Source organism: Pseudophryne corroboree, chromosome 6, assembly GCF_028390025.1.
Source record: "Pseudophryne corroboree isolate aPseCor3 chromosome 6, aPseCor3.hap2, whole genome shotgun sequence".
In the NCBI taxonomy this organism is placed as follows: Eukaryota; Metazoa; Chordata; class Amphibia; order Anura; family Myobatrachidae; genus Pseudophryne; species Pseudophryne corroboree.
In genome coordinates, this window is record NC_086449.1 from 749,148,541 (window position 1) to 749,174,287 (window position 25,747).

At 48.3% G+C, this 25,747-nt stretch overlaps 1 protein-coding gene across 3 annotated transcripts in view; it reads left to right on the forward strand.

The window, feature by feature from the left end:
• Nucleotides 1-25,747, forward strand: part of RNF130 (ring finger protein 130) — a 532,281-nt gene that overhangs the window by 146,342 nt on the left and 360,192 nt on the right. For all 3 annotated transcript variants that reach the window (XM_063928530.1, XM_063928529.1, XM_063928531.1), the window contains exon 2: nt 2,127-2,321. In XM_063928530.1, coding sequence (XP_063784600.1) covers nt 2,127-2,321 — 195 coding nt within the window. The remainder of the gene's footprint in view (nt 1-2,126; nt 2,322-25,747) is intronic.

Genomic DNA, 25,747 nt, shown 5'->3' on the forward strand with positions numbered 1-25,747 from the left:
TTGTCAGAGCATTAAAAATATATATTGCAAGGACAGCTGGAGTCAGAAAATCTGACTCGTTGTTTATATTGTATGCACCCAACAAGATGGGTGCTCCTGCGTCTAAGCAGACGATTGCTCGTTGGATCTGTAGCACAATCCAACTTGCACATTCTGTGGCAGGCCTGCCACAGCCTAAATCTGTAAAGGCCCACTCCACAAGGAAGGTGGGCTCATCTTGGGCGGCTGCCCGAGGGGTCTCGGCATTACAACTTTGCCGAGCAGCTACGTGGTCAGGGGAGAACACGTTTGTAAAATTTTACAAATTTGATACTCTGGCTAAGGAGGACCTGGAGTTCTCTCATTCGGTGCTGCAGAGTCATCCGCACTCTCCCGCCCGTTTGGGAGCTTTGGTATAATCCCCATGGTCCTTTCAGGAACCCCAGCATCCACTAGGACGATAGAGAAAATAAGATTTTACTTACCGATAAATCTATTTCTCGGAGTCCGTAGTGGATGCTGGGCGCCCATCCCAAGTGCGGATTATCTGCATAAATTGTACATAGTTATTGTTAACTAATTCGGGTTATTGTTGAAGGAAGCCATCTTTCAGAGGCTCCGCTGTTATCATACTGTTAACTGGGTTTAGATCACAGGTTGTACGGTGTGATTGGTGTGGCTGGTATGAGTCTTACCCGGGATTCAAAATCCTCCCTTATTGTGTACGCTCGTCCGGGCACAGTACCTGGCTGGAGTCTGGAGGGGGGTCATAGGGGGAGGAGCCAGTGCACACCACCTGATCTGAAAAAGCTTTACTTTTTGTGCCCTGTCTCCTGCGGAGCCGCTATTCCCCATGGTCCTTTCAGGAACCCCAGCATCCACTACGGACTCCGAGAAATAGATTTATCGGTAAGTAAAATCTTATTATTGCTTGTACACATTTGCATTCATTTAAGAACCAAAGCTTTGTAGTTTACTGAACCTGTCTATCTGTGCTACCTGTCTCATTCTTCTGCAATTGGCCATAGAAATATTAGAGATTGGTGCGCCTCTGTATTGCATGACTGATAAAAGTGAGAGGCTTGTAGGCTCCTAGGTAACAGAATGTGTATTCACAGTGGGTCAATGATTTTGTCGCTGCAAGGCTATAGAGGAATGGCTTAAGCCAAGTGCTCCATTGATGGCCACATTTAGAGATTGTTCTGACCTAGATGTTAGTGCATTATAAAAGTTTTGGTAAAACTAACGCAACCTATGAGGCAGCCCTAGGCTATTCTTAAACATACTCCATTTATGATTTTATTACCGTGTGTACTTCTGGACTTCACTAAGTCACACAGGTGCACTAAGGTACAAAGTATTTGCAAGCATGAAGCTGCAGTATTTGTGTTATGTTTGTATATTTTAGTACTGGTGCTTTTCACCCATCTTGTGAAATGAACACTCGCCCTAGTGCCAGCATCTCCTCACAATTCCCTCAGTGGTGGGAGGTAAATGGACATTCACTCTAGTGCCAACATCTCCTCACTCTTCCGTTGGTGGTGGGAGATAAGTGGACACTCGCTCTAGTGCCATCACCTCCTCACACTTCCATCAATGGCAGGGTGGTTGGGGATAAATATACTTGCTCTAGTGCCAGCATCCCCTCACGCTTCCATAGGTGGTGGGAGATAAATGGACACTGGCTCTATTACCAGCATCTTCTCACATTTCCATCAGTAGTGGGAGATAAGTGGACATTCGCTCAAGTGCCAACATCTCCTCACACTTTCCTCAATTGTGGGGTGGTGGATAAATACACTTGCTCTAGTGCCAGCATACCCTCACGCTTCCATAGGTGGTGGGAGATAAATGGACACTGGCTCTATTACCAGCATCTTCTCACATTTCCATCAGTGGTGGGAGATAAATGAACACTCGCTATAGTGTCAATATCTCCTCATGCTTCCATTGTTGATATAACTATGGTACGTTGGTTCCCTGCCCTGTTTGATAGTAGGCTTGTTGTATAAAAATCTATTCAACATATAGTAAATCCCATTTGGTTATACTTGAGGGTAATGTGAGTGTTCTTTTGGTGGCTTAATAAAACAAGTTTGGACTTTCTGAGATTACTTATACCCATTTGTTCTTTCTCCTTCCTGTAGGTCCAGACAGACAGGGCTGTGACTCTCACATTCGTTTCCCTGTGCCACCCAACACCAAGCACTGGATTGCACTTCTACAGCGTGGGAACTGCACCTTCAAAGAGAAGATCCTGAGAGCCGCATCCCACAATGCCACTGCTGTGGTCATCTACAACAACAATTCCAATGAGGACACTGTGAGCATGACCCATGCAGGTAAGGTCACACTGTGAGCAGGTCATGGTTGTAATGAATGAAAATGAACATCCTCATTGGCGGCTCTTCCGTAAATTGTGACAGGGAAAATATTACATACGACATTTTATCTCTGATTGGATAAATAAATCAGGACTTTGACGTTTGTTGGATTGGAAAGCTGCAGCATCAGAAGTAGGCCATCTTTGATATTTGTATGGGATTGTAACTTCCATGGGTGTGCTAACATGGAGAGGCCAGAGAAGCAACGTTTTTCGTATTAAATTTCTCCTGCAGGGTCCACAGGTTATCCACTGGATAAACATTGGGATATGAGGTAGCAACAGCGGATTTGCACCAGTGATCAAAGCTTTCGGCCTCCCAGAATGTCCTATATTCCCGCCACTCAACATTCACTAACATATTGATCGATCCTGGAAGCGGGGTGAAGTCTCTCTGTATCCCACTCTCCTGAGCCGGGTGATACAGCACTAAGGGGCTAATTCACACTAGTGATGAGCGAGGTTCGGTTTTACTCGGTTTTACTCGGTTTTACTCGGTTCTCAAAACGGCATCTTATTGGCTATCCAAAACACGTGACATCCGTGAGCCAATAAGATGCCGTTTTGAGAACCGAGTAAAACCGAGTAAAACCGAATCCGCTCATCACTAATTCACACCTGATCGCTCGCTAGCTGTTTTTTGCAGTCCTGCATTCGCATAGTCACCGCCCACCGGGGAGTGTATTTTCGCTGTGCAAGTGTGCGATCGCATGTACAGCCGAGCGGTACAAAAAGATCTTGTGCAGTTTCTGAGTAACCCAGGACTTACTCAGCCGCTGCGATCACCTCAGCTTGTCCGGGACCGGAATTGACGTCAGGAACTCTCCCTGCAAACGCTACTATAATTCTGCCAGTTTTTGTGTATTCTGATCCTCAATGCTGGTGCAAAGCAGGGAGGAATTGTATTGTATGTCAAATTTTAAAGTGATTGCAGTCACAAATTGTGTAGTTAACACTGTAAAGGTGTGTGATTTATTTATCATGTCTAAGAGAGGCAAGGGTGAGGAGCATACACTCTCTGCAGCAGCACCAACACTCATTTCATGTTTGTCTTGCAAACCTGGGTTAACCTCTCAGGATCTGGTTCAAAATGGATTATGTTTTAGCTTTCACCAAAGCCTCCTGAATAATCTGAGGCAGTCACAGGTTCAAGTTGAACCCCTATGAGGGAGGAACTCGCAGCCAAAAATCAGTGAAGGAGGTAAGCCACACGTTAAGGTGGGCAGAGCTTCATCATCCAGCCTTGTCCGCGGGTGTGGTATGGTTGACCGGCGGGGCATACTGACGCCGGGATCCTGGCAGCATACCGACGCCGGGATCCCGGGAGGGGGGGGGGGGGGTTGGGGTTACGAGTGCAGCAAGCCCATTGTGGTCGCCACAGGTTCTATTCCCACTCTGTGGGTGTTGTGGTCACCCACGAGTAGAAATAGTCCCTGTTGGTCCACATGCCAACCATCGGGATAGTGAGGGGGCGAGATGTTGGTGGAGGTCATGTGACCGTCGGTCTCCCGACCACCGGTCACATGAATACCACCCCTTGTCCGTAGTATTCATTCCGGGAGTCCTAAACTGGGAAGCGGGTAGTACGGATGTTGTAATGGTTAGCATTACTACCTCACAGCACTGAGGTCATGGGTTCAATTCCCAACATGGCCTTAACTGTGTGGAGTTTGTGTATTCTCCCCGTACTTGCGTGGGTTTCCTCCCACAATCCAAAAATATGCTGTCAGGTTAATTGGATCACAACAACAAAAATTAACCCTAGCATGAATGTGCATGTTTGTACATGTGATAGGGAATATAGACTGTAAGCTCCACTGGGGCAGGGACTGATGTGAATGGCTAAATATTCTCTGTAAAGCGATGCGGAATATGTGTGTGCTATATAGATAACTGGTAATAAATAAAATAAATAAATAATTTTCTCTGACGTCCTAGTGGATGCTGGGGACTCCGTCAGGACCATGGGGATTAGCGGCTCCGCAGGAGACAGGGCACAAAAATAAAGCTTTAGGATCAGGTGGTGTGCACTGGCTCCTCCCCCTATGACCCTCCTCCAAGCCTCAGTTAGGTTTTTGTGCCCGTCCGAGCAGGGTGCAATCTAGGTGGCTCTCCTAAAGAGCTGCTTAGAAAAAGTTTTTAGGTTTTTTATTTTACAGTGAGTCCTGCTGGCAACAGGCTCACTGCAACGAGGGACTTAGGGGAGAAGAAGTGAACTCACCTGCGTGCAGGATGGATTGGCTTCTTAGGCTACTGGACACCATTAGCTCCAGAGGGATCGTACACAGGCCCAGCCATGGAGTCCGGTCCCGGAGCCGCGCCGCCGACCCCCTTGCAGATGCCGAAAAGTGAAGAGGTCCAGAAACCGGCGGCAGAAGACTTTTCAGTCTTCATGAGGTAGCGCACAGCACTGCAGCTGTGCGCCATTGTTGTCACACACTTCACACCAGCGGTCACTGAGGGTGCAGGGCGCTGTGGGGGGCGCCCTGGGCAGCAATGAAATACCTATACTGGCTAAAAGATACATCACATATAGCCCCTGGGGCTATATGGATGTATTTAACCCCTGCCAGGTCTCAGAAAAACGGGAGAAGAAGCCCGCCGAAAAGGGGGCGGGGCCTATTCTCCTCAGCACACAGCGCCATTTTCCCTCACAGAAATGCTGGTGGGAAGGCTCCCAGGCTCTCCCCTGCACTGCACTACAGAAACAGGGTTAAAACAGAGAGGGGGGGCACTTATTTGGCGATATGATTATATATATTAAGATGCTATAAGGGAAAAACACTTATATAAAGGTTGTCCCTGTATAATTATAGCGTTTTGGTGTGTGCTGGCAAACTCTCCCTCTGTCACTCCAAAGGGCTAGTGGGGTCCTGTCCTCTATCAAAGCATTCCCTGTGTGTGTGCTGTGTGTCGGTACGTGTGTGTCGACATGTATGAGGACGATGTTGGTGAGGAGGCGGAGCAATTGCCTGGAATGGTGATGTCACTCTCTAGGGAGTCGACACCGGAATGGATGGCTTATTTAAGGAATTACGTGATAATGTCAACACGCTGCAAGGTCGGTTGACGACATGAGACGGCCGGCAAACCAATTAGTACCTGTCCAGGCGTCTCAAACACCGTCAGGGGCGTTAAAACGTCTTTTTACCTCAGTCGGTCGACACAGACACAGACACGGACACTGACTCCAGTGTCGACGGTGAAGAAACAAACGTATTTTTCTTTTAGGGCCACACGTTACTTGTTAAGGGCAATGAAGGAGGTGTTACATATTTCTGATACTACAAGTACCACAAAAAAGGGTATTTTGTGGAGTGTGAAAAAACTACCTGTAGTTTTTCCTGAATCAGATAAATTAAATGAAGTGTGTGATGATGCGTGGGTTTCCCCCGATAGAAAATTATTGGCGGTATACCCTTTCCCGCCAGAAGTTAGGGCGCGTTGGGAAACACCCCTTAGGGTGGATAAGCGCTCACACGCTTATCAAAACAAGTGGCGGTACCGTCTCCAGATAGGGCCGCCCTCAAGGAGCCAGCTGATAGGAGGCTGGAAAATATCCTAAAAAGTATATACACACATACTGGTGTTATACTGCGACCAGCGATCGCCTCAGCCTGGATGTGCAGCGCTGGGGTGGCTTGGTCGGATTCCCTGACTGAAAATATTGATACCCTTGACAGGGACAGTATTTTACTGACTATAGAGCATTTAAAGGATGCATTTCTATATATGCGAGATGCACAGAGGGATATTTGCACTCTGGCATCAAGAGTAAGTGCGATGTCCATATCTGCCAGAAGTTGTTTATGGACACGACAGTGGTCAGGTGATGCAGATTCCAAACGGCACATGGAAGTATTGCCGTATAAAGGAGAAAAAGACAACGTCTTTTCAGCCTCAGTCCTTTCGTCCCCATAAGGGCAAGCGGTCAAAAGGCCAGTCATATCTGCCATGGGATAGAGGAAAGGGAAGAAGACTGCAGCAGGCAGCCCATTCCCAGGAACAGAAGCCCTCCACCGCTTCTGCCAAGTCCTCAGCATGACGCTGGGGCCGTACAAGCGCACCGGTGGGGGGTCGTCTCAAGAGTTTCAGCACGCAGTGGGCTCACTCGCAAGTGGACCCCTGGATCCTACAAGTAGTATCCCAGGGGTACAGATTGGAAGTTCGAGACGTCTCCCCCTCGCAGGTTCCTGAAGTCTGCTTTACCAACGTCTCCCTCCGACAGGGAGGCAGTAGTGGAAACAATTCACAAGCTGTATTCCCAGCAGGTGATAATCAAAGTACCCCTCCTACAACAAGGAAAGGGGTATTATTCCACACTATATTGTGGTACTGAAGCCAGACGGCTCGGTGAGACCTATTCTAAATCTGAAATATTTGAACACTTACATAAAAAGGTTCAAATCAAGATGGAGTCACTCAGAGCAGTGATAGCGAACCAGGAAAAAGGGGACTATATGGTGTCCCGGGACAGATGCTTACCTCCATGTCCCAATTTGCCCTTCTCACCAAGGGTACCTCAGGTTCGTGGTACAGAACTGTCACTATCAGTTTCAGACGCTGCCGGTTGGATTGTCCACGGCACCCCGGGTCCTTACCAAGGTAATGGCCGAAATGATGATTCTTCTTCAAAGAAAATGGACGATCTCCTGATAAGGGCAAGGTCCAGAGAACAGTTGGAGGTCGGAGTAGCACTATCTCAAGTAGTTCTACGACAGCACGGGTGGTTTCTAAATATTCCAAAACCGCAGCTGTTTCCGACGACACTTCTGCTGTTCCTAGGGATGATTCTGGACACAGTCCAGAAAAAGGTGTTTCTCCCGGAGGAGAAAGCCAGGGAGTTATCCGAGCTAGTCAGGAACCTCCTAAAACCAGGAAAAGTGTCAGTGCATCATTGCACAAGGGTCCTGGGAAAAATGGTGGCTTCTTACGAAGCGATTCCATTCGGCAGATTTCACGCAAGAACTTTTCAGTGGGATCTGCTGGACAAATGGTCCGGATCGCATCTGCAGATGCATCAGCGGATAACCTTATCGCCACGGACAAGGGTGTCTCTTCTGTGGTGGTTGCAGAGTGCTCATCTGTTAGAGGGCCGCAGATTCGGCATACAGGACTGGGTCCTGGTGACCACGGATGCCAGTCTGAGAGGCTGGGGAGCGGTCACACAGGGAAGAAACTTCCAGGGAGTATGGTCAAGCCTGGAGATGTCTCTTCACATAAATATACTGGAGCTAAGAGCGATTTACGATGCTCTAAGCCTGGCAAAACCCCTGCTTCAGGGTCAGCCGGTGTTGATCCAGTCGGACAACATCACGGCAGTCGCCCACGTAAACAGACAGGGCGGCACAAGAAGCAGGAGAGCAATGGCAGAAGCTGCAAGGATTCTTCGCTGGGCGGAAGATCATGTGATAGCACTGTCAGCAGTGTTCATTCCGGGAGTGGACAACTGGGAAGCAGACTTCCTCAGCAGACACGATCTACACCCGGGAGAGTGGGGACTTCATCCAGAAGTCTTCCACATGATTGTGAACCGTTGGGAAAAACCAAAGGTGGATATGATGGCGTCTCGCCTCAACAAAAAACTGGACAGGTATTGCGCCAGGTCAAGAGACCCTCAGGCAATAGCTGTGGACGCTCTGGTAACACCGTGGGTGTTCCAGTCAGTGTATGTGTTTCCTCCTCTGCCTCTCATACCAAAAGTACTGAGAATTATACGGCAAAGGGGAGTAAGAACGATACTCGTGGCTCCGGATTGGCCAAGAAGAACTTGGTACCCGGAACTTCAGGAGATGCTCACGGAAGATCCGTGGCCTCTACCTCTAAGACGGGACCTGCTTCAGCAGGGACCGTGTCTATTCCAAGACTTACCGCGGCTGCGTTTGACGGCATGGCGGTTGAACGCCGAATTCTAAGGGAAAAAGGCATTCCGGAAGAGGTCATTCCTACACTGGTAAAAGCCAGGAAGGAGGTGACTGCACAACATTATCACCGCATTTGGAGAAAATATGTTGCGTGGTGTGAGGCCAGGAAGGCCCCCACGGAGTAATTTCAATTGGGTCGATTCCTACATTTCCTGCAAACAGGATTGTCTATGGGCCTCAAATTGGGGTCCATTAAGGTTCAAATTTCGGCCCTGTCGATTTTCTTCCAGAAAGAATTGGCTTCAGTTCCTGAAGTCCAGACTTTTGTAAAAGGAGTACTACATATACAGCCCCGGTTGTGCCCCCAGTGGCTCCGTGGGACCTTAATGTAGTTTTGGATTTTCTCAAATCCCATTGGTTTGAGCCACTCAAATCGGTGGATTTGAAATATCTTACATGGAAAGTAACCATGCTACTGGCCCTGGCTTCAGCCAGGAGAGTGTCAAAATTGGCGGCTTTATCGTATAAAAGCCCATATCTGATTTTCCATTCGGACAGGGCAGAACTGCGGAAGCGTCCTCAGTTTCTGCCTAAGGTGGTGTCAGCGTTTCACCTGAACCAGCCTATTGTGGTGCCTGCGGCTACTAGCGATTTGGAGGATTCCAAGTTGCTGGACGTTGTCAGGGCATTGAAAATATATATTTCAAGGACGGCTGGAGTCAGAAAATCTGACTCGCTGTTTATACTGTATGCACCCAACAAGCTGGGTGCTCCTGCTTCTAAGCAGACGATTGCTCGTTGGATTTGTAGCACAATTCAACTTGCACATTCTGTGGCAGGCCTGCCACAGCCTAAATCTGTCAAGGCCCATTCCACAAGGAAGGTGGGCTCATCCTGGGCGGCTGCCCGAGGGGTCTCGGCATTACAACTCTGCCGAGCAGCTACGTGGTCGGGGGAGAACACGTTTGTAAAATTCTACAAATTTGATACCCTGGCTAAAGAGGACCTGGAGTTCTCTCATTCGGTGCTGCAGAGTCATCCGCACTCTCCCGCCCGTTTGGGAGCTTTGGTATAATCCCCATGGTCCTGACGGAGTCCCCAGCATCCACTAGGACGTCAGAGAAAATAAGATTTTACTTACCGATAAATCTATTTCTCGTAGTCCGTAGTGGATGCTGGGCGCCCATCCCAAGTGCGGATTGTCTGCAATACTTGTACATAGTTATTGTTACAAAAAAAATCGGGTTGTTATTGTTGTGAGCCGTCTGTTCAGAGGCTCCTACGTTTGTCATACTGTTAACTGGGTTCAGATCACAAGTTGTACGGTGTGATTGGTGTGGCTGGTATGAGTCTTACCCGGGATTCAAAATCCTTCCTTATTGTGTACGCTCGTCCGGGCACAGTATCCTAACTGAGGCTTGGAGGAGGGTCATAGGGGCAGGAGCCAGTGCACACCACCTGATCCTAAAGCTTTATTTTTGTGCCCTGTCTCCTGCGGAGCCGCTAATCCCCATGGTCCTGACGGAGTCCCCAGCATCCACTACGGACTACGAGAAATAGATTTATCGGTAAGTAAAATCTTATTTTCTCAGTCGACACACCATTCATGCAAACGAATGGGCTTTACACCACGAGGTCTTCTAGACTCTGGGGGGGTAGGGCCCAAACCGTTATCTTGCCTAGGGCCCCATAAAGTCTAAATAAATCCATCTCTGCCATGGACCTATCACCGAAGGACAAGCTGTAAAACAGACATGGCTGCAGGTGTTGGTGGACGACTGAGACAAATTATTAAAATGGTCACATTTCGTCCAATCCACATCTTTATTTGTTACCCTTTGCTGTATTTGTTTCTTGTTTTACGTAAGATGTCCACATTCTAATTTGACCAAATAATGAGGGCTGGCCAATTCTTCTTAAAGCTAGATAGTAACAATGGAATAGGCTTCCTGAGCAGAATGACTTACACTATGCACCTCTTTTAGTGATCATTTAAGACATAAATTGTGCAAAAACCCTACTCATTCCGTTCACAGTATGTTGCAATGCATTTATTTCCATGTACTAAAATATATGTCAGGGTGTTTACAGTATGAGCAGGTGTTTGTGTGTGTGTGTGTGTTTGTATGTATTTAAATAAAGATTAATTTATATATGAGCAGTTGTGTGTATGTATTTATGTGTGGGAATTAGAGTTGTGTGTATGTGTGTAAAGATTGGTGCCTGTGTGTGAAGTTGGATGCCTACCTGTGTGACATTGAGTACCTGTTATTTGGGGTGTGGATCATTGGATCAACAGTGTCTAGGTCGACAATGTTTGGGTCAACCCAAACATATAGGTCGACAGTCACTAGGTCGACAGGGTTTGAAGGTCGACAGGGTTTCTAGGTCGACATGTTCTAGGTCGACAGGTCAAAAGGTCGACATGAGTTTTTCTTTTTTTTTTCTTTGGTGTAATTTTCTCCGTCCAGTGACCGGGAAGCCCAATTAATGCACGGTGTCCCCTCGCATGGCTCGCTTCGCTCGCCATGCTTCGGGTCACTATTCCCAATCGTAGTCTGCGTGGATCGTTAAGTATGAAAAAGTTCAAGATAGAAAAAAAATGTGAAAAACTCATGTTGACCTTTTGACATGTCGACCTAGAAACCCTGTCGACCTTGAAAACATGTCGACCTAGTAACTGTCGACCACTAGTGGTCAACCCAAACATTGTCGACCTAGACACTGTCGATCTTCAGACCGGATCCCGTTATTTGGGTGTGTATGTATGTATGGTATGTATGTATGTATGTATGTTTGACGAGTGTGTATATGTATGTGTGTGAGAAGTTGGGTGCATATGTATGTATGTATGACAGATGTGTGTACATTGGGGGTCATTCCGAGTTGTTCGCTCATTATATTTTTCTCGCAACGGAGCGATTAGTCGCTAATGCGCATGCGCAATGTCCGCAGTGTGACTGCGCCAAGTAAATTTGCTATGCAGTTAGGTATTTTACTCACGGCATTACGAGGTTTTTTCTTCGTTCTGGTGATCGTAATGTGATTGACAGGAAGTGGGTGTTTCTGGGCGGAAACTGGCCGTTTTATGGGTGTGAGCGAAAAAACGCTACCGTTTCTGGGAAAAACGCGGGAGTGGCTGGAGAAACGGGGGAGTGTCTGGCCGAACGCTGGGAGTGTTTGTGACGTCAAACCAGGAACGAAACTGACTGAACTGATCGCAGATGCCGAGTAAGTCTGGAGCTACTCAGAAACTGCTAAGAAGTGTCTATTCGCAATTTTGCTAATCTTTCGTTCGCAATTTTGATAAGATTCACTCCCAGTAGGCGGCGGCTTAGCGTGTGCACTGCTGCTAAAAGCAGCTTGCGAGCGAACAACTCGGAATGAGGGCCATTGGGTATATGTTTGAAGTTGGGTGTGTGAAGTTAGCTATCTGTGTGCAGTGTGTGAAATTGGGTGTGTTTTTGAAGTTGGGTACCTGGGTATGAGGTTTAGTGTGTGTGTGTGGGGGGGGGGGGGGGGGTGCGGTGCCTGAGTGTGTTTATGCCCACTAGGGTGTTTGTGTATGTACACTTCGGTGGTTGTGTGTTTAGTGGCATATTTATAGTGAAATTATTTATTCTTCATTAGTTCCCTTTAAAATGTAGGCGCACTGTCCTGTCCACCAAATAAGAGTAATCAATTAGCGTTTCCTAATACGACAACCTATTTGCAACAGATAAATCTAATAATAATTTAATCTGTATTTTAGGAGCAGAAAGAATTGATCTCTCTGCTTGTCAGGGAAACTGTTACGTACCAGACAGCAGGAGCAGAGGATTGTAATTGCTGTAGAAAGAGTGTCAAATTGGCAAATGCATATTGATGTACTCCCTGTCTGAGAGCCCCAGAATTTACTATCATACCACTGCTTCTTCATCATGCTGCATTCACTCAGAGACGGCACTTTGTGGCAAAATAATTACATAAATGCCCAAACAGGGGTTCTAAGTATAAACTTAAGAACTGTAACTTGGCTTTACCAAGTGCCATTGTGGCACAATACGCTTTATAATTAAAACAGCTAATTAATTATTCCCAGATATATCAATAAAAGTCATTGTAAAAAAAAAAAATCTGGAGAAGTGTTATTTCTGATATGTGTTTATTTCTTTCTGTTTATCGACTGTGGCCGGATACACCTCGCTGCGCCTAGTGATCACAGATTTGTTTCTTCCCACTGGACCAATAGAGGATTCCCTCTTACCATCAGTAACTGCCTTTTAGTGACTCCACCCAATGCACATTGCTGCCACCACCAGGCTTCTTCAGTCGGCACCTGTTACCGCTTCTGCAGCTAGTGCGTAGACAGGCTGCAGCCACACCTACTGATTGGTGTTAGCTATTTCCCACTTGTCCCTCACCATGTAGCAGACCCTGCTCGGTAACTGGCAGAGGGCGGAACTTGGAGACACTGGGCTCAACTTGGAGCAGCCGGAGAACGGAATTGTGTTTGGCACAATCCTTTTGTCGCAGGATACAGATGCAGTCATCTTGGAGACCAAAGGGGTCATTCCGACCTGATCGCTCGCTGCAGTTTATCGCAGCGCAGCGATCGGGTTGGATCTGCGCATGCGCCGGCGCCACAGTGCGCTGGCGCATGCTGTACGGCCGAAGGCTGTTGTACCCTAGTCAATCAGGCATAGGCGGTCGCTGGGCGGGAGGGGGCTGGACGGCGGCGTTAAGCTGCTGTTTAGGGGGGCGCAGTCCGGCCAATGCAGGCGTGGCCAGACCGTTGGGGGGGGGAGGCCGCAGCGGCTACGTGACATCACACGCAGCAGCTGCAACCCGGGCAGCAGAGGAGTTACTCCTCAAATGCAGTTACTCCTCGAATGCAAAAGCGATGCTTTTGCATTTCTGCGGGGGGTAAGGGGGAGCGGCACTGACATGCGGGGCGGACTAGCCCTGTGCTGGGCGGTCCCCTGCATGTCTGAGTGCCTGATCGTAGCTGTGCTAAATTTAGCACAGCTACGATCGACTCGGAATGACCCCCCAAATGTTTATTGCTCAAAAAGTCTTCAAAAAGACTGTTTCCTTGCAGATATTGCTTTGGGGAATACAGCATACAGATGTTAACAGCAGTACAACTCTTCTTGATGTCACAGAAGATACACCCCAGACAGGGCAGCCAGACCTCCTTGTATCCTAATCCAACACACAAAACCACAGGGGATAGTTCCACCTTGTGGTTTTTACCAAGTTAAGTGCATGTGTCTGGCATGCACAAGGCATGCTTACCTTTAATATTGTTCCTAATGGACAGTGGGAAGGGGTCACCGCTCTGTACATGAACCCACCTGCAGTTATAGGCGACGCCCAGGTATTGGAACATCTAGAGCAGCGGTGGCCAACCCGCGGCTCTCGAGCCGCATGCGACTCTTTCATCCTCCGCATGCGGCTCGATCCGCTCCTGGCCACCGCTGCCCGACACACAGCAACTTCTAAGGCTTAGAAGTTGCTGTGTGTTAATCTACAGTCTCTCCGGCGTGTGAGGGGAGGGGATGAGAGCGCAGCGTGCGCCTCTCCTGTCCTTCTGACTCCTGCGGCTGTGTCTATCTTCAATTCGGTGCCTGCCCATGAGCCAATCAGAGCTTGCGGTCCGGCAGCTAAGCTCCTGATTGGCTGCCAGACCGCGAGCTCTGATTGGTTCACGGGCCGGCGCTGAATTGAAGATAGACACAGCCGCCGGAGTCAGAGGAACAGGAGAGGCGCGCGCTGCGCTCTCATCCCCTCCCCTCACAGCAGCAGCACAATGGTGAGCAGCACTTGTGGGGGGGGGGGGGAGCCACTGTGGGGGCATGTGGATCTGCACTGGGGGCATAGCTGGCACTGTGGGGGCATGTGGATCTGCACTGGGGGCATAGCTGGCACTGTGGGGGCATGTGGATCTGCACTGGGGGCATAGCTGGCACTGTGGGGGCATGTGGATCTGCACTGGGGGCATAACTGGCACTGTGGGGGCATGTGGATCTGCACTGGGGGCATATCTGGCACTGTTAGGACATGTGTATCTGGCACTGGGGGCATAGCTGGCACTGTATGGACATGTGTATCTGGCACTGGGGGGCATATCTGGCACTGTTAGGACATGTGTATCTGGCACTGGGGGCATAGCTGGCACTGTAAGGACATGTGTATCTGCACTGGGGGCATATCTGGCACTGGGGGCATATCTGGCACTGTGGGGGCATGTGTATCTGGCACTGTGGGCATTGCTGGCACTGTGGGGACATGTGTATCTGGCACTGGGGGCATAGCTGGCACTGTGGGGGCATGTCTATCTGGTACTGCAAGGGCATGTGTATCTAGCACTGGGGGCATATATTTATCTGGCACTGTGCGGACATATGTGTATCTGGCACTGTGGAGGGGGGTATATGTATCTGGCAGTGTGGAGGCACCCATTTTTTGGCATTTTTATATGTATGTGGCACTGTACTGGGGCATTATATGTATGTGGCACTGTACAACATGACTAAAAACGGGGTTATGACACAAGGTCATATTCCTACAAATGCCATACCGAAAGGTGCGCGCACAAAAATGGGGTGTGGCTTTGTGAAAACTAGGCCATGCCCCCATTTTTGTGCGTGCGCCTACGGCGCGCGCATGATATTGGGCTTAATTCTGAATTGATCGCAGCAGCAATTTTGTTAGCAGTTGGGCAAAACCATGTGCACTGCAGGGGGGCAGATGTAACATGTGCAGAGAGAGTTAGATTTGGGTGGTGTGTATTCAAACTGAAATCTAAATTGCAGTGTAAAATTAAAACAGCCAGTATTTACCCTGCACAGAAACAAAATAACCCACCCAAATCTAACTCTCTCTGCACATGTTATATCTGCTCCCCCCCCTGCAGTGCACATGGTTTTGCCCAATTGCTAACAAACTTGCTGCTGTGATCAACTCAGAATTACCCCCATTGGCTCTTGCCCTTTACTACGGATCTTTTCTGGCTCTTTGCCTCTGACTGGTTGGCCACCCCTGACCTAGAGTGAGGGAAAGTTCCCTCCAAATCTGACTTCCAGGATACTGCTAAGGGACGAAGCCTGCCACCCGAAGCCTGAATCTGTGCAACAAGGTCCCAAGGCAAAGAATTTTCTGGCCACGAAGGGGAAGCTGTGGAGCTACCTTAAACCACATAGCTGGCTGTATTATGCAGCCTTCCCTCTACCTTCTCATGCTACTTTCAGGTCTGAGGATACAAGAGAAGGCATTCTGGTGGTCATTCCGAGTTGTTCGCTCGCTAGCAGTTTTTAGCAGCCGTGCAAACGCAATGCCGCCGCCCACTGGGAGTGTATTTTAGCTTAGCAGAAGTGCGAACGAAAGGATCGCAGAGCGGCTACAAAATAATTTTGTGCAGTTTCAGAGTAGCTTCAGACCTACTCATCGTTTGCGATCACTTCAGACTGTTCAGTTCCTGTTTTGACATCACAAACACGCCCTGCGTTCGCCCAGCCACGCCTGCGTTTTCCCTGGCACGCCTGCGTTTTTCCGAACACTCCCTGAAAACGGTCCGTTGACACCCAGAAACGCCCTCTTCCTGTCAATCACTCTGCGGCTGCCTGTGTGACAGAAAAGCATCGCTAGACCCTGTGTAAAACTACATTGTTCGCTGTAATAGTATGCAGCGCGTACGCATGCGCAGAAGTGCCATTTTTTTGCCTCATCGCTGCACAGCGAACTAATGCAGCTAGCGAACAACTCGGAATGACCGCCTCTGTTTCACTGGGAAAGGGGCTGGGGGGACCCAGCAGCCCACAGAGAGCTCTGTATTCTCCCTAGACTACCAGTGAAGAGAGTAAGTGCATTTTGAATAAACGCATTTAGTAACCTTTTTACATTGTAACATAGACACCTGGTGCCTGCACCAGGCTTTACGTGCTGTGGCACTGCACTTAGTTTGGCTGAAGGTGCTCCTTACTGTCCCCTCTCAGCACAGGGGGTACAGGGTGCTGGCTCTCCCTGGCCCCCTAGCCCTGCAGCCCCAGGACTACGTCCCAGCTGCAGCGTCTCTCTGCTTCCCTGTAGTGCTGGACCTCAGTGGTCTGCACACAGCCCTGCAGCACCGGGACTATCCAGGCTGCAGCGACTTCACATAATACAGGGTTAACATACCCTGCCGGTACAGTACTGTTTTTGTTTATGGGCTGTACTGGGTGCAGTGTCTCCTGAATGCTATAGATTTCTATAGCAGCGCTGAGGGGACACACCCCCTTTTCTCGTGGCCACGCCCCATATCCTCATCTGTACCGGTTTTCATCTCAGAGATGTTGGAGGATGTGGGTTAACAACACACATCACTGCCACGGCCGCCAGAGAGGGTCCAAGTTGCAGTAGAGCAAAATACTTATTTAAAATATATATTTTTTAAATCCGGCACCTTGGGGTATATTTACTAAGGTCCCGATTTTGACCGAGATGCCGTTTTTTCTTCAAAGTGTCATCTCGGTAATTTACTAAGCAAAAATCACGGCAGTGATGAGGGCATTCGTAATATTTTGGAAGTCCTAGGAAAAAATCACGAATCAATACACCATCGGTCAAATTCGCCTGCAATTTGCTAGAAATCGGTAATTTACTAAAAAGTGCAAAACACAAACACTGCCGACAATAGCCAAACACTGCCGTGATAAAATACAAATCGTGAAAAAGTGCTAAAAAAAACCAGACCTGCTTTTCTCTAACGTCCTAGTGGATGCTGGGGACTCCGTCAGGACCATGCTGGGGACTCCGTCAGGACCATGGGGAATAGCGGCTCCGCAGGAGACAGGGCACAAAAGCAAGCTTTTAGGATCACATGGTGTGTACTGGCTCCTCCCCCTATGACCCTCCTCCAAGCCTTAGTTAGGTTTTTGTGCCCGTCCGAGAAGGGTGCAATCTAGGTGGCTCTCTTAAAGAGTTGCTTAGAAAAAGTTTTTAGGTTCTTTATTTTCAGTGAGTCCTGCTGGCAACAGGCTCACTGCATCGAGGGACTTAGGGGAGAGAATTTCAACTCACCTGCGTGCAGGATGGATTGGATTCTTAGGCTACTGGACACCATTAGCTTCAGAGGGAGTCGGAACACAGGTCTCGCCCTGGGGTTCGTCCCGGAGCCGCGCCGCCGACCCCCTTGCAGATGCTGAAGATTGAAGAGGTCCGGAACCAGGCGGCAGAAGACTTTTCAGTCTTCCTCAGGTAGCGCACAGCACTGCAGCTGTGCGCCATTGTCTGTCAGCACACTTCCCACAGCGATCACGGAGGGTGCAGGGCGCGGGGGGGGGCGCCCTGGCAGCAATGTAGAATACCTGTATGGCGAAAAATACATCACATATAGCCCTTGAGGCTATATGGATGTATTTAACCCCTGCCAGACTTCACAATCTCCGGAGAAGAAGCCCGCCGAAAAGGGGGCGGGGCCTATTCTCCTCAGCACACAGCGCCATTTTCCCTCACAGAAAGGCTGAGGGGAAGGCTCCCAGGCTCTCCCCTGCACTGCACTACAGAAACAGGGTTAAAACAGAGAGGGGGGGCACTGATTTGGCGATATACATATATATTAAATGCTATATGGGAGGAACACTTATATAAGGGTTGTCCCTGTATAATTATAGCATTTTGGTGTGTGCTGGCAAACTCTCCCTCTGTCTCCCCAAAGGGCTAGTGGGTCCTGTCCTCTATCAGAGCATTCCCTATGTGTGTGCTGTATGTCGGTACGTGTGTGTCGACATGTATGAGGAAAATGTTGGTGAGGAGGCGGAGCAAATTGCCTGTAATGGTGATGTCACTCTCTAGGGAGTCGACACCGGAATGGATGGCTTACTTATGGAATTACGTGATAATGTCAACACGCTGCAAGTGGGTTGACGACATGAGACGGCCGGCGAACAAATTAGTACCGGTCCAGGCGTCTCAGACACCGTCAGGGGCTTGTAAAAACGCCCATTTACCTCAGTCGGTCGACATAGACCCAGACACGGACACTGATTTCAGTGTCGACGGTGAAGAAACAAACGTATTTTCCTTTAGGGCCACACGTTAAGGGCAATGAAGGAGGTGTTACATATTTCTGATACTCCAAGTACCACAAAGAAGGGTATTATGTGTGAGGTGAAAAAACTACCTGTAGTTTTTCCTGAATCAGATAAATTAAATGAAGTGTGTGATGATGCGTGGGTTTCCCCCGATAGAAAATTATTGGCGGTATACCCTTTCCCGCCAGAAGTTAAGGCGCATTGGGAAACACCCCTCAGGGTGGATAAGGCGCTCACATGCTTATCAGAAAAATATCCTAAAAAGTATACACACACATGCTGGTGTTATACTGTGACCAGCGATCGCCTCAGCCTGGATGTGCAGAGCTGAGGTGGCTTGGTAGGATTCCCTGACTAAAAATATTGATACCCTTGACAGGGACAGTATTTTATTGACTATAGAGCATTTAAAGGATGCATTTCTATATATACGAGATGCGCAGAGGGATATTTGCACTCTGGCATCAAGAGTAAATGCGATGTCCATATCTGCAAGAAGATGTTTATGGACACGACAGTGGTCAGGGGATGCAGATTCCAAACGGCACAAAGATGTATTGCCGTATAAAAGGGGAGGAGTTATTTGGGGTCGGTCCATGGGACCTGGTGGCCACGGCAACTGCTGGAAGATCCACCGTTTTTTACCCTAAGTCACATCTCTGCAGAAAAAGACACCGTCTTTTCAGCCTCAGTCTTTTCGTCCCTATAAGATATCTGCCCAGGGATAGAGGAAAGGGAAGAAGACTGCAGCAGGCAGCCCATTCCCAGTAACAGAAGCCCTCCACCGCTTCTACTAAGTTCTCAGCATGACGCTGGGACCGTACAGGACCCCTGGATCCTACAAGTAGTATCAAAGGGGCACAGATTGGAATGTCGAGGCGTTTCCCCCCTCGCAGGTTCCTGTAGTCTGCTGTACCAATGTCCCCCTCCGACAGGGAGGCAGTATTGAAAACAATTCACAAGCTGTATTCCCAGCAGGTGATAATAAAATTACCCCTCCTACAACAAGGAAAGGGGTATTGTTCCACACTATAGGGTGGTACTGAAGCCAGAAGGCTAGGTGAGACCGATTCTAAATCTGAAAAATTTGAACACTTACAAGGGTTCAAATCCAGATGGAGTCACTCAGAGCAGTGATAGCGAACTGGGAACAAGGGGACTATATGGTGTCCCGGGACATCAGGGATGCTTACCTCCATGTCCCAAAATTTGCTTTTCTCACCAAGGGTACCTCAGGTTCGTGGTACAGAACTGTCACTATCAGTTTCAGACGATGCCGTTGGAGTGTCCAAGGCACCCCGGGTCTTTACCAAGGTAATGACCGAAATGAGGATTCGTCTTCAAAGAAAATGGACGACCTCCTGATAAGAACAAGGTCCAGAGAACAGTTGGAGGTCGGAGTAGCACTATCTCAAGTAGTTCTACGACAGCACGGGTGGATTCTAAATATTCCAAAACCGCAGTTGTTCCGACGACACGTCTGCTGGTCCTAGGGATGATTCTGGACACAGTCCAGGAAAAGGGTGTTTCTCCCAGAGGAGAAAGCCAGGGAGTTATCCGAGCTAATCGGGATCCTCCTAAAACCAGGAAAAGTGTCAGTGCATCATTGCACAAGAGTCCTGGTAAAAAATGGTGGCTTATTACGAAGCGCTTCCATTCGGCAGATTTCACGCAAGAACTCTTCAGTGGGATCTGCTGGACAAATGGTCCGGATCGCATCTTCAGATGCATCAGCGGATAACCCTATATCCAAGGACAAGGGTGTCTCTCCTGTGGTGATTACAGAGTGCTCATCTTCTAGAGGGCCGCAGATTCGGCATTCAGGATTGGATGCTGGTAACCACGGAGGCCAGCCTGAGAGGCTGGGGAGCAGTCACACAGGGAAAAAATTTCCAGGGAGTGTGATCAAGTCTGGAGAATTCTCTCCACATAAATATACTGGAGCTAAGAGCAAATTTGTAATGCTATAAGCTTAGCAAGGCCTCTGCTTCAAGGTCAGCCGGTATTGATCCAGTGGGATAACATCACGGCAGTCGCCCACGTAAACAGATAGGGCGGCATAAGAAGCAGGAGGGCAGTGGTCAAAACTGCAAGGATTTTTCGCTAGACGGATAATCATGTGATAGCACTGTCAGCAGTGTTCATTCCGGGAGTGGACGACTGGGAAGCAGACTTCCTCAGCAGGCACGACCTCCACCCGGGAGAGTGGGAACTTCATCGGGAAGTTTTCCGCATGATTGTGAACCGTTGGGAAAGACCAAAGGTGAAAATGATGGCGTCCCGCCCGAACAAAAAACGGGACAGGTATTGCGCCAGGTCACGAGACCTTCAGGCGATAGCTGTGGACGTCCTGGTAACATCGTGGGTGTAACAGTCGGTGTATGTGTTCCCTCTTCTGCTTCTCATAACCAAGGTATTGAGAATTATAAGACGTAGAGGAGTAAGAACTATACTCGTGGCTCCGGATTGGCCAAGAGGGACTTGGTACCCGGAACTTCAAGAGATGCTCACAGAGGACTAATGGCCTCGGGAGCTAAGATGGGATTTGCTTTCAGCAAGAACCATGTCTGTTACAAGAGGAACCGTGGCATCTGCCTCTAAGAAAGGACCTGCTCCAGCGGGGACCTTGTCTGTTCCAAGACTTACCGCGACTGCGTTTGACGGCATGGCGGTTGAACGCCGGATCCTAAGGGAAAAGGCATTCCGGAAGAGGTCATACCTACCCTGGTCAAAGCCAGGAAGGAGGTGACCGCACAACGTTATCACCACATGTGGTGAAAATATGTTGCGTGGGTGAGGCCAGGAAGGCCCCACGAAAAAATTTCAACTAGGTCGATTTCTGCACTTCCTGAAAACAGGAGTGTCTATGAGCCTCAAATTGGGGTCCATTAAGGTTCAAGTTTCGGCCCTGTAGATTTTCTTCCAGAAAAAATTGGCTTCAATTCCTGAAGTCCAGACGTTTGTCAAGGGAGTATTGCATATACAGCCCCTTGTGTGCCTCCAGTGGCACCGTGGGATCTCAACGTAGTGTTGGGATTCCTCAAATCATATTGGTTTGAACCGATCAAATCTGTGGATTTGAAATATCTCACATGGAAAGGGACCATGTTGTGGCCCTGGCCTCGGCCAGGCGATTGTCAGAATTGGGGGCTTTGTCTTAAAAAAAGCTCATATTTGTTTTTCCATTCGGACAGGACAGAACTGCGGACTCGTCCCCAGTTTCTTCCTAAGGTGGTGTCAGCGTTTCGCCTGAAACAACATATTGTGGTGCCTGCGGCTACTAGGGACTTGGAGGACTCCAAGTTGCTAGACGTTGTCGGGGCCCTAAAAATATATATATATATATATATATATATATATATATATATATATTTCCAGGACGGCTGGAGTCAGAAAGTCTGACTTGCTGTTTATATTGTATGCACCCCAAAAGATGGGTGCTCCTGCTTCTAAGCAGACTATTGCTCGTTGGATTTGTAGTACAATTCAGCTTGCACAGTCTGTGGCAGGCCTGCCACAGCCAAAATCTGTCAATGCCCATTCCACAAGGAAGGTGGGCTCATCTTGGCGGATGCCCGAGGGGGTCTCGGCTTTAAAATTTTGCCGAGCAGCTACGTGGTCAGGGGGGAACACGTTTGTAAAATTCTACAAATTTGATACCCTGGCTGAGGAGGACCTGGAGTTCTCTCATTCGGTGCTGCAGAGTCACCCGCACTCTCCCGCCCGTTTGGGAGCTTTGGTATAATCCCCATGGTCCTGACGGAGTCCCCAGCATCCACTAGGACGTTAGAGAAAATAAGATTTTACTTACCGATAAATCTATTTCTCGTAGTCCGTAGTGGATGCTGGGCGCCCATCCCAAGTGCGGATTGTCTGCATTACTTGTACATAGTTATTGTTACAAAAATCGGGTTATTATTGTTGTGAGCCATCTTTTTTAGAGGCTACTTCATTGTTATCATACTGTTAACTGGGTTCAGATCACAAGTTGTACGGTGTGATTGGTGTGGCTGGTTTGGGTCTTACCCGGGATTCAAGATCCTTCCTTATTGTGTACGCTCGTCCGGGCACGGTACCTAACTGAGGCTTGGAGGAGGGTCATAGGGGGAGGAGCCAGTACACACCATGTGATCCTAAAAGCTTGCTTTTGTGCCCTGTCTCCTGCGGAGCCGCTATTCCCCATGGTCCTGACGGAGTCCCCAGCATGGTCCTGACGGAGTCCCCAGCATCCACTACGGACTACGAGAAATAGATTTATCGGTAAGTAAAATCTTATTTTTTATCCTGTTTGTATAGCCCGGTGCTGGTTTCAAAAATACGGGGGACCCCTACTCTTTTTGTCCCCCGTATTTTTGGAACCAGGACCAGGCGCAGAGCCCGATGCTGGTTGCTTAAATATGGGGGAACCCCTGTCCATTTTTTTCCCATATTTCTGCAACCAGGATCGTCTCAAAGAGCCCTAGGCTGGTTTGCCTTAGGAGGGGGGACCCCACGCAATTTTTTTTTAACATTTAAACATTTTTTTTTTTTTTTACAAGCTGCACAATGAAGCCCAGCACGGATCTCTCAGATCCGGCCGAGATTCATTGTATTAAAGTCGGCAGTGTTTTACAAGTCACTCACGTAAAACACTGCCAAAAAAAACGAATGACATCGACATCGGAAAACCCGAAAATGCAGAATACGGCAGCTTAGTAAATTAGTCGTAATCAATTCAAAAAGTTGCATATTTACACTTTCGATGTCATTCGTGATTGAACTTTGACCTCAAACGGGAAAATACGAATCTTAGTAAATTTACCCCCTAGTGTCTATTAGTGTATTTAGATATAGAGCCGCAGCACATGGGTTAACCCCTTCACTGCTGCACCCGTCATCAGCCATGTGGGGGGAGCTGGCTCGGTACTGGGGCCTGGCCACACCGACGTAATGGGAAATACATGATTGGCCTGATGTCCCCTGCTGTTTAGTTTTCCTGAAAAAAAAAAAGCAAAACTTATATAATACGCTAAGGTGTGCGTGAGGACAGCTGTAGGGTAAAAATAATAATAATCACTAGATACCACCAGGCATACCGTATGTGTTTATTTCTTATTAATATGCCATGAATTGTCTAATAATGTCGCTGGACTCCCCCCTGGCACAAAGTTTGGAGCCTGAGGCAGATACAATCGTTCGCTTCTGCAGACAAGACCTTGGGGAAAGGTTAATGATTGATCCAAACTCTGGGCCAGCTAAAATATATGAAATATGCAGGACGAGTTGAACAACATTGACAGCTGCCTACATTCCCTGGTCCCAACTAGCAGTTAAACCTGTTGACTCCTGCTGTAACCACGGATCAGTTTGTTGTTATGGTGTCTATACTATTTTTGCTTTTTTTCTTATTTTAGTACCAACTATGTGCTGAGTGCTTTTAAATGAGCACTGTCAAAACAAAAAAATAAAAAATACATTAAAAGGGCCCATGATTTTCTCACATAGAGGGAGATGTATCAAACATTGGAGAGCGATAAAAGTACCAACCAATCAGTGCCTGTCATTTTTCAAACAACCTGTAACATTGCATTTAGACACTGATTGGCTGGTACTTTAGGGTGACATTTACTAAGCAGTGATAAGAGCGGAGAAGTGAGCCAGTGGAGAAGTTGCTCAATCAACCAATCAGCAGCTCTGTATCATTTTATAGTATGCAAATTATAGATGTTACCTCAGTGCTGATTGGTTGCCATGCACAACTTCTCCGCTCTTATCCTGCTTAGTAAATATCCCCCTTAGTTCTATCCACTTTATCGCTCTCCGAGCTTTTATATATCTCCCCCATAGTGAACGCATAACACAAATCCAGTTTGATGTCAGCGTCATGATTTGTGTTTTGCCTGTGCACCTTTAAGACTTGAATGTATAGCTTACTGTATGCAACATTATTGTACAACATACGCCACCAGCAATATACGGCCTACACTAAACAGGCACGTTCAGTGGGATGCACATTGCATCAGGTCGCACTGTGGATGTGGGGACTGTGACAGTGAGGTCAATGGCACAAGATGAATTGGCTGCAGTTTGAGTCACTGCCAGACCGTCACTGTACTGTGGAACATACTCTTGTGAGAGACTCTCAGCTGACGCTGCCTGACAGCCATCTTGTGCTTATCCACAGCAGGTCTTGGATGGTGTGGTCGAGAAATGTGCTGCAGGGGGGGGCTGAAAGCAGATCTTTGCAGTGGGGTTTAGAAAAGTGTAACAGATGTGAGTGGAGTGATACAGATGTCAGTGCCACACTGTGTGACCTGTCCACACTGTCTGTGGGAGTGTATAGTGTCCCTACTTAGGCTTCCATAATGATATGTATTGCATAGCTGCAAAGAGTACAGACCTCTTTCCTGTAGTAAATTTACCTGTGATTGTTCTTTTTTTAAGGCTGGGTACACGCTTGTCGATGCGAATAATAATGCTACATCGTCAAGTGTAACGATATCGGACACACACACTGAACGATATCGTCACCGATATCGTCAATGACGGCATGCACCCACATCCAGGTGTATGCAGTGTTGTCCAATATCTTTAGATTTCAGGGCTAGAACTAAAGATATTGGACTTCGTCAGCGACCTGCGGGAGCACGCGTCGTTAATGATATAGTGTGTACACACTGGACTATATGAATGATATATTTGTCCGACCCACCGGCTTGGATGATACATCGGATGCGTATCGTCAAGTGTGTACCAAGCCTAACACATTTTATATTTATTGGGGTTCCTTCAAATGAATATGGTCTCCCACTGTGTCTCACAGACTAAAACTGGCTGCTTACCCCTGCCCTCATTCAAATAACCTTCAGTGTAGTCGCTCTCTCCGTTGTTCTCCGGAATTTATTCCAGTTCTGTGATAAACAATTAATATGCACGTGAGCCGCCCCCTCAGAGCTGGATACACATGGGCCCGGTGATACTAGCCATCAGTTTTCTCCAGTATAGTCTGGTTTTGGAGAATCTTGTTCATTTCCCAGATCCCTGGTCAGGTTTCAGGAAACTGAGGACCAGACACAGTCTCCGCTCCTAGGGTCTAATTCAGACCTGATTGTAGATGTGCTAAATTTAGCACATCTACGATCAGCTTCCCTGACATGCGGGTGGACACTCAGCACAGGGCTAGTCCGCCCCGCATGTCAGGTCCTGCCCCGTCGCACAAGTACAAAAGCACCAAATGCCGCCGGCCCGACCCCTTCCGCCCAGCGGCCTCCTCTGCCTGTCCTCGGCTGTCTGGCATGCGCCGCTGCATGCGCAGTTCAGACCTGATAGCTGCTGTGCGAAAAAACACAAAGCACCGATCAGGCCTGAATTAGCCCCCATGTCGGGGTTCTGAAAGCTGAATCTGTATCTGAACATCAAAGAGCAACCAGCGGCCTTCAGCAAGTAGAGGGGTTCTTTTTTATGTGTTCCTATTGAATTAATGATATAGA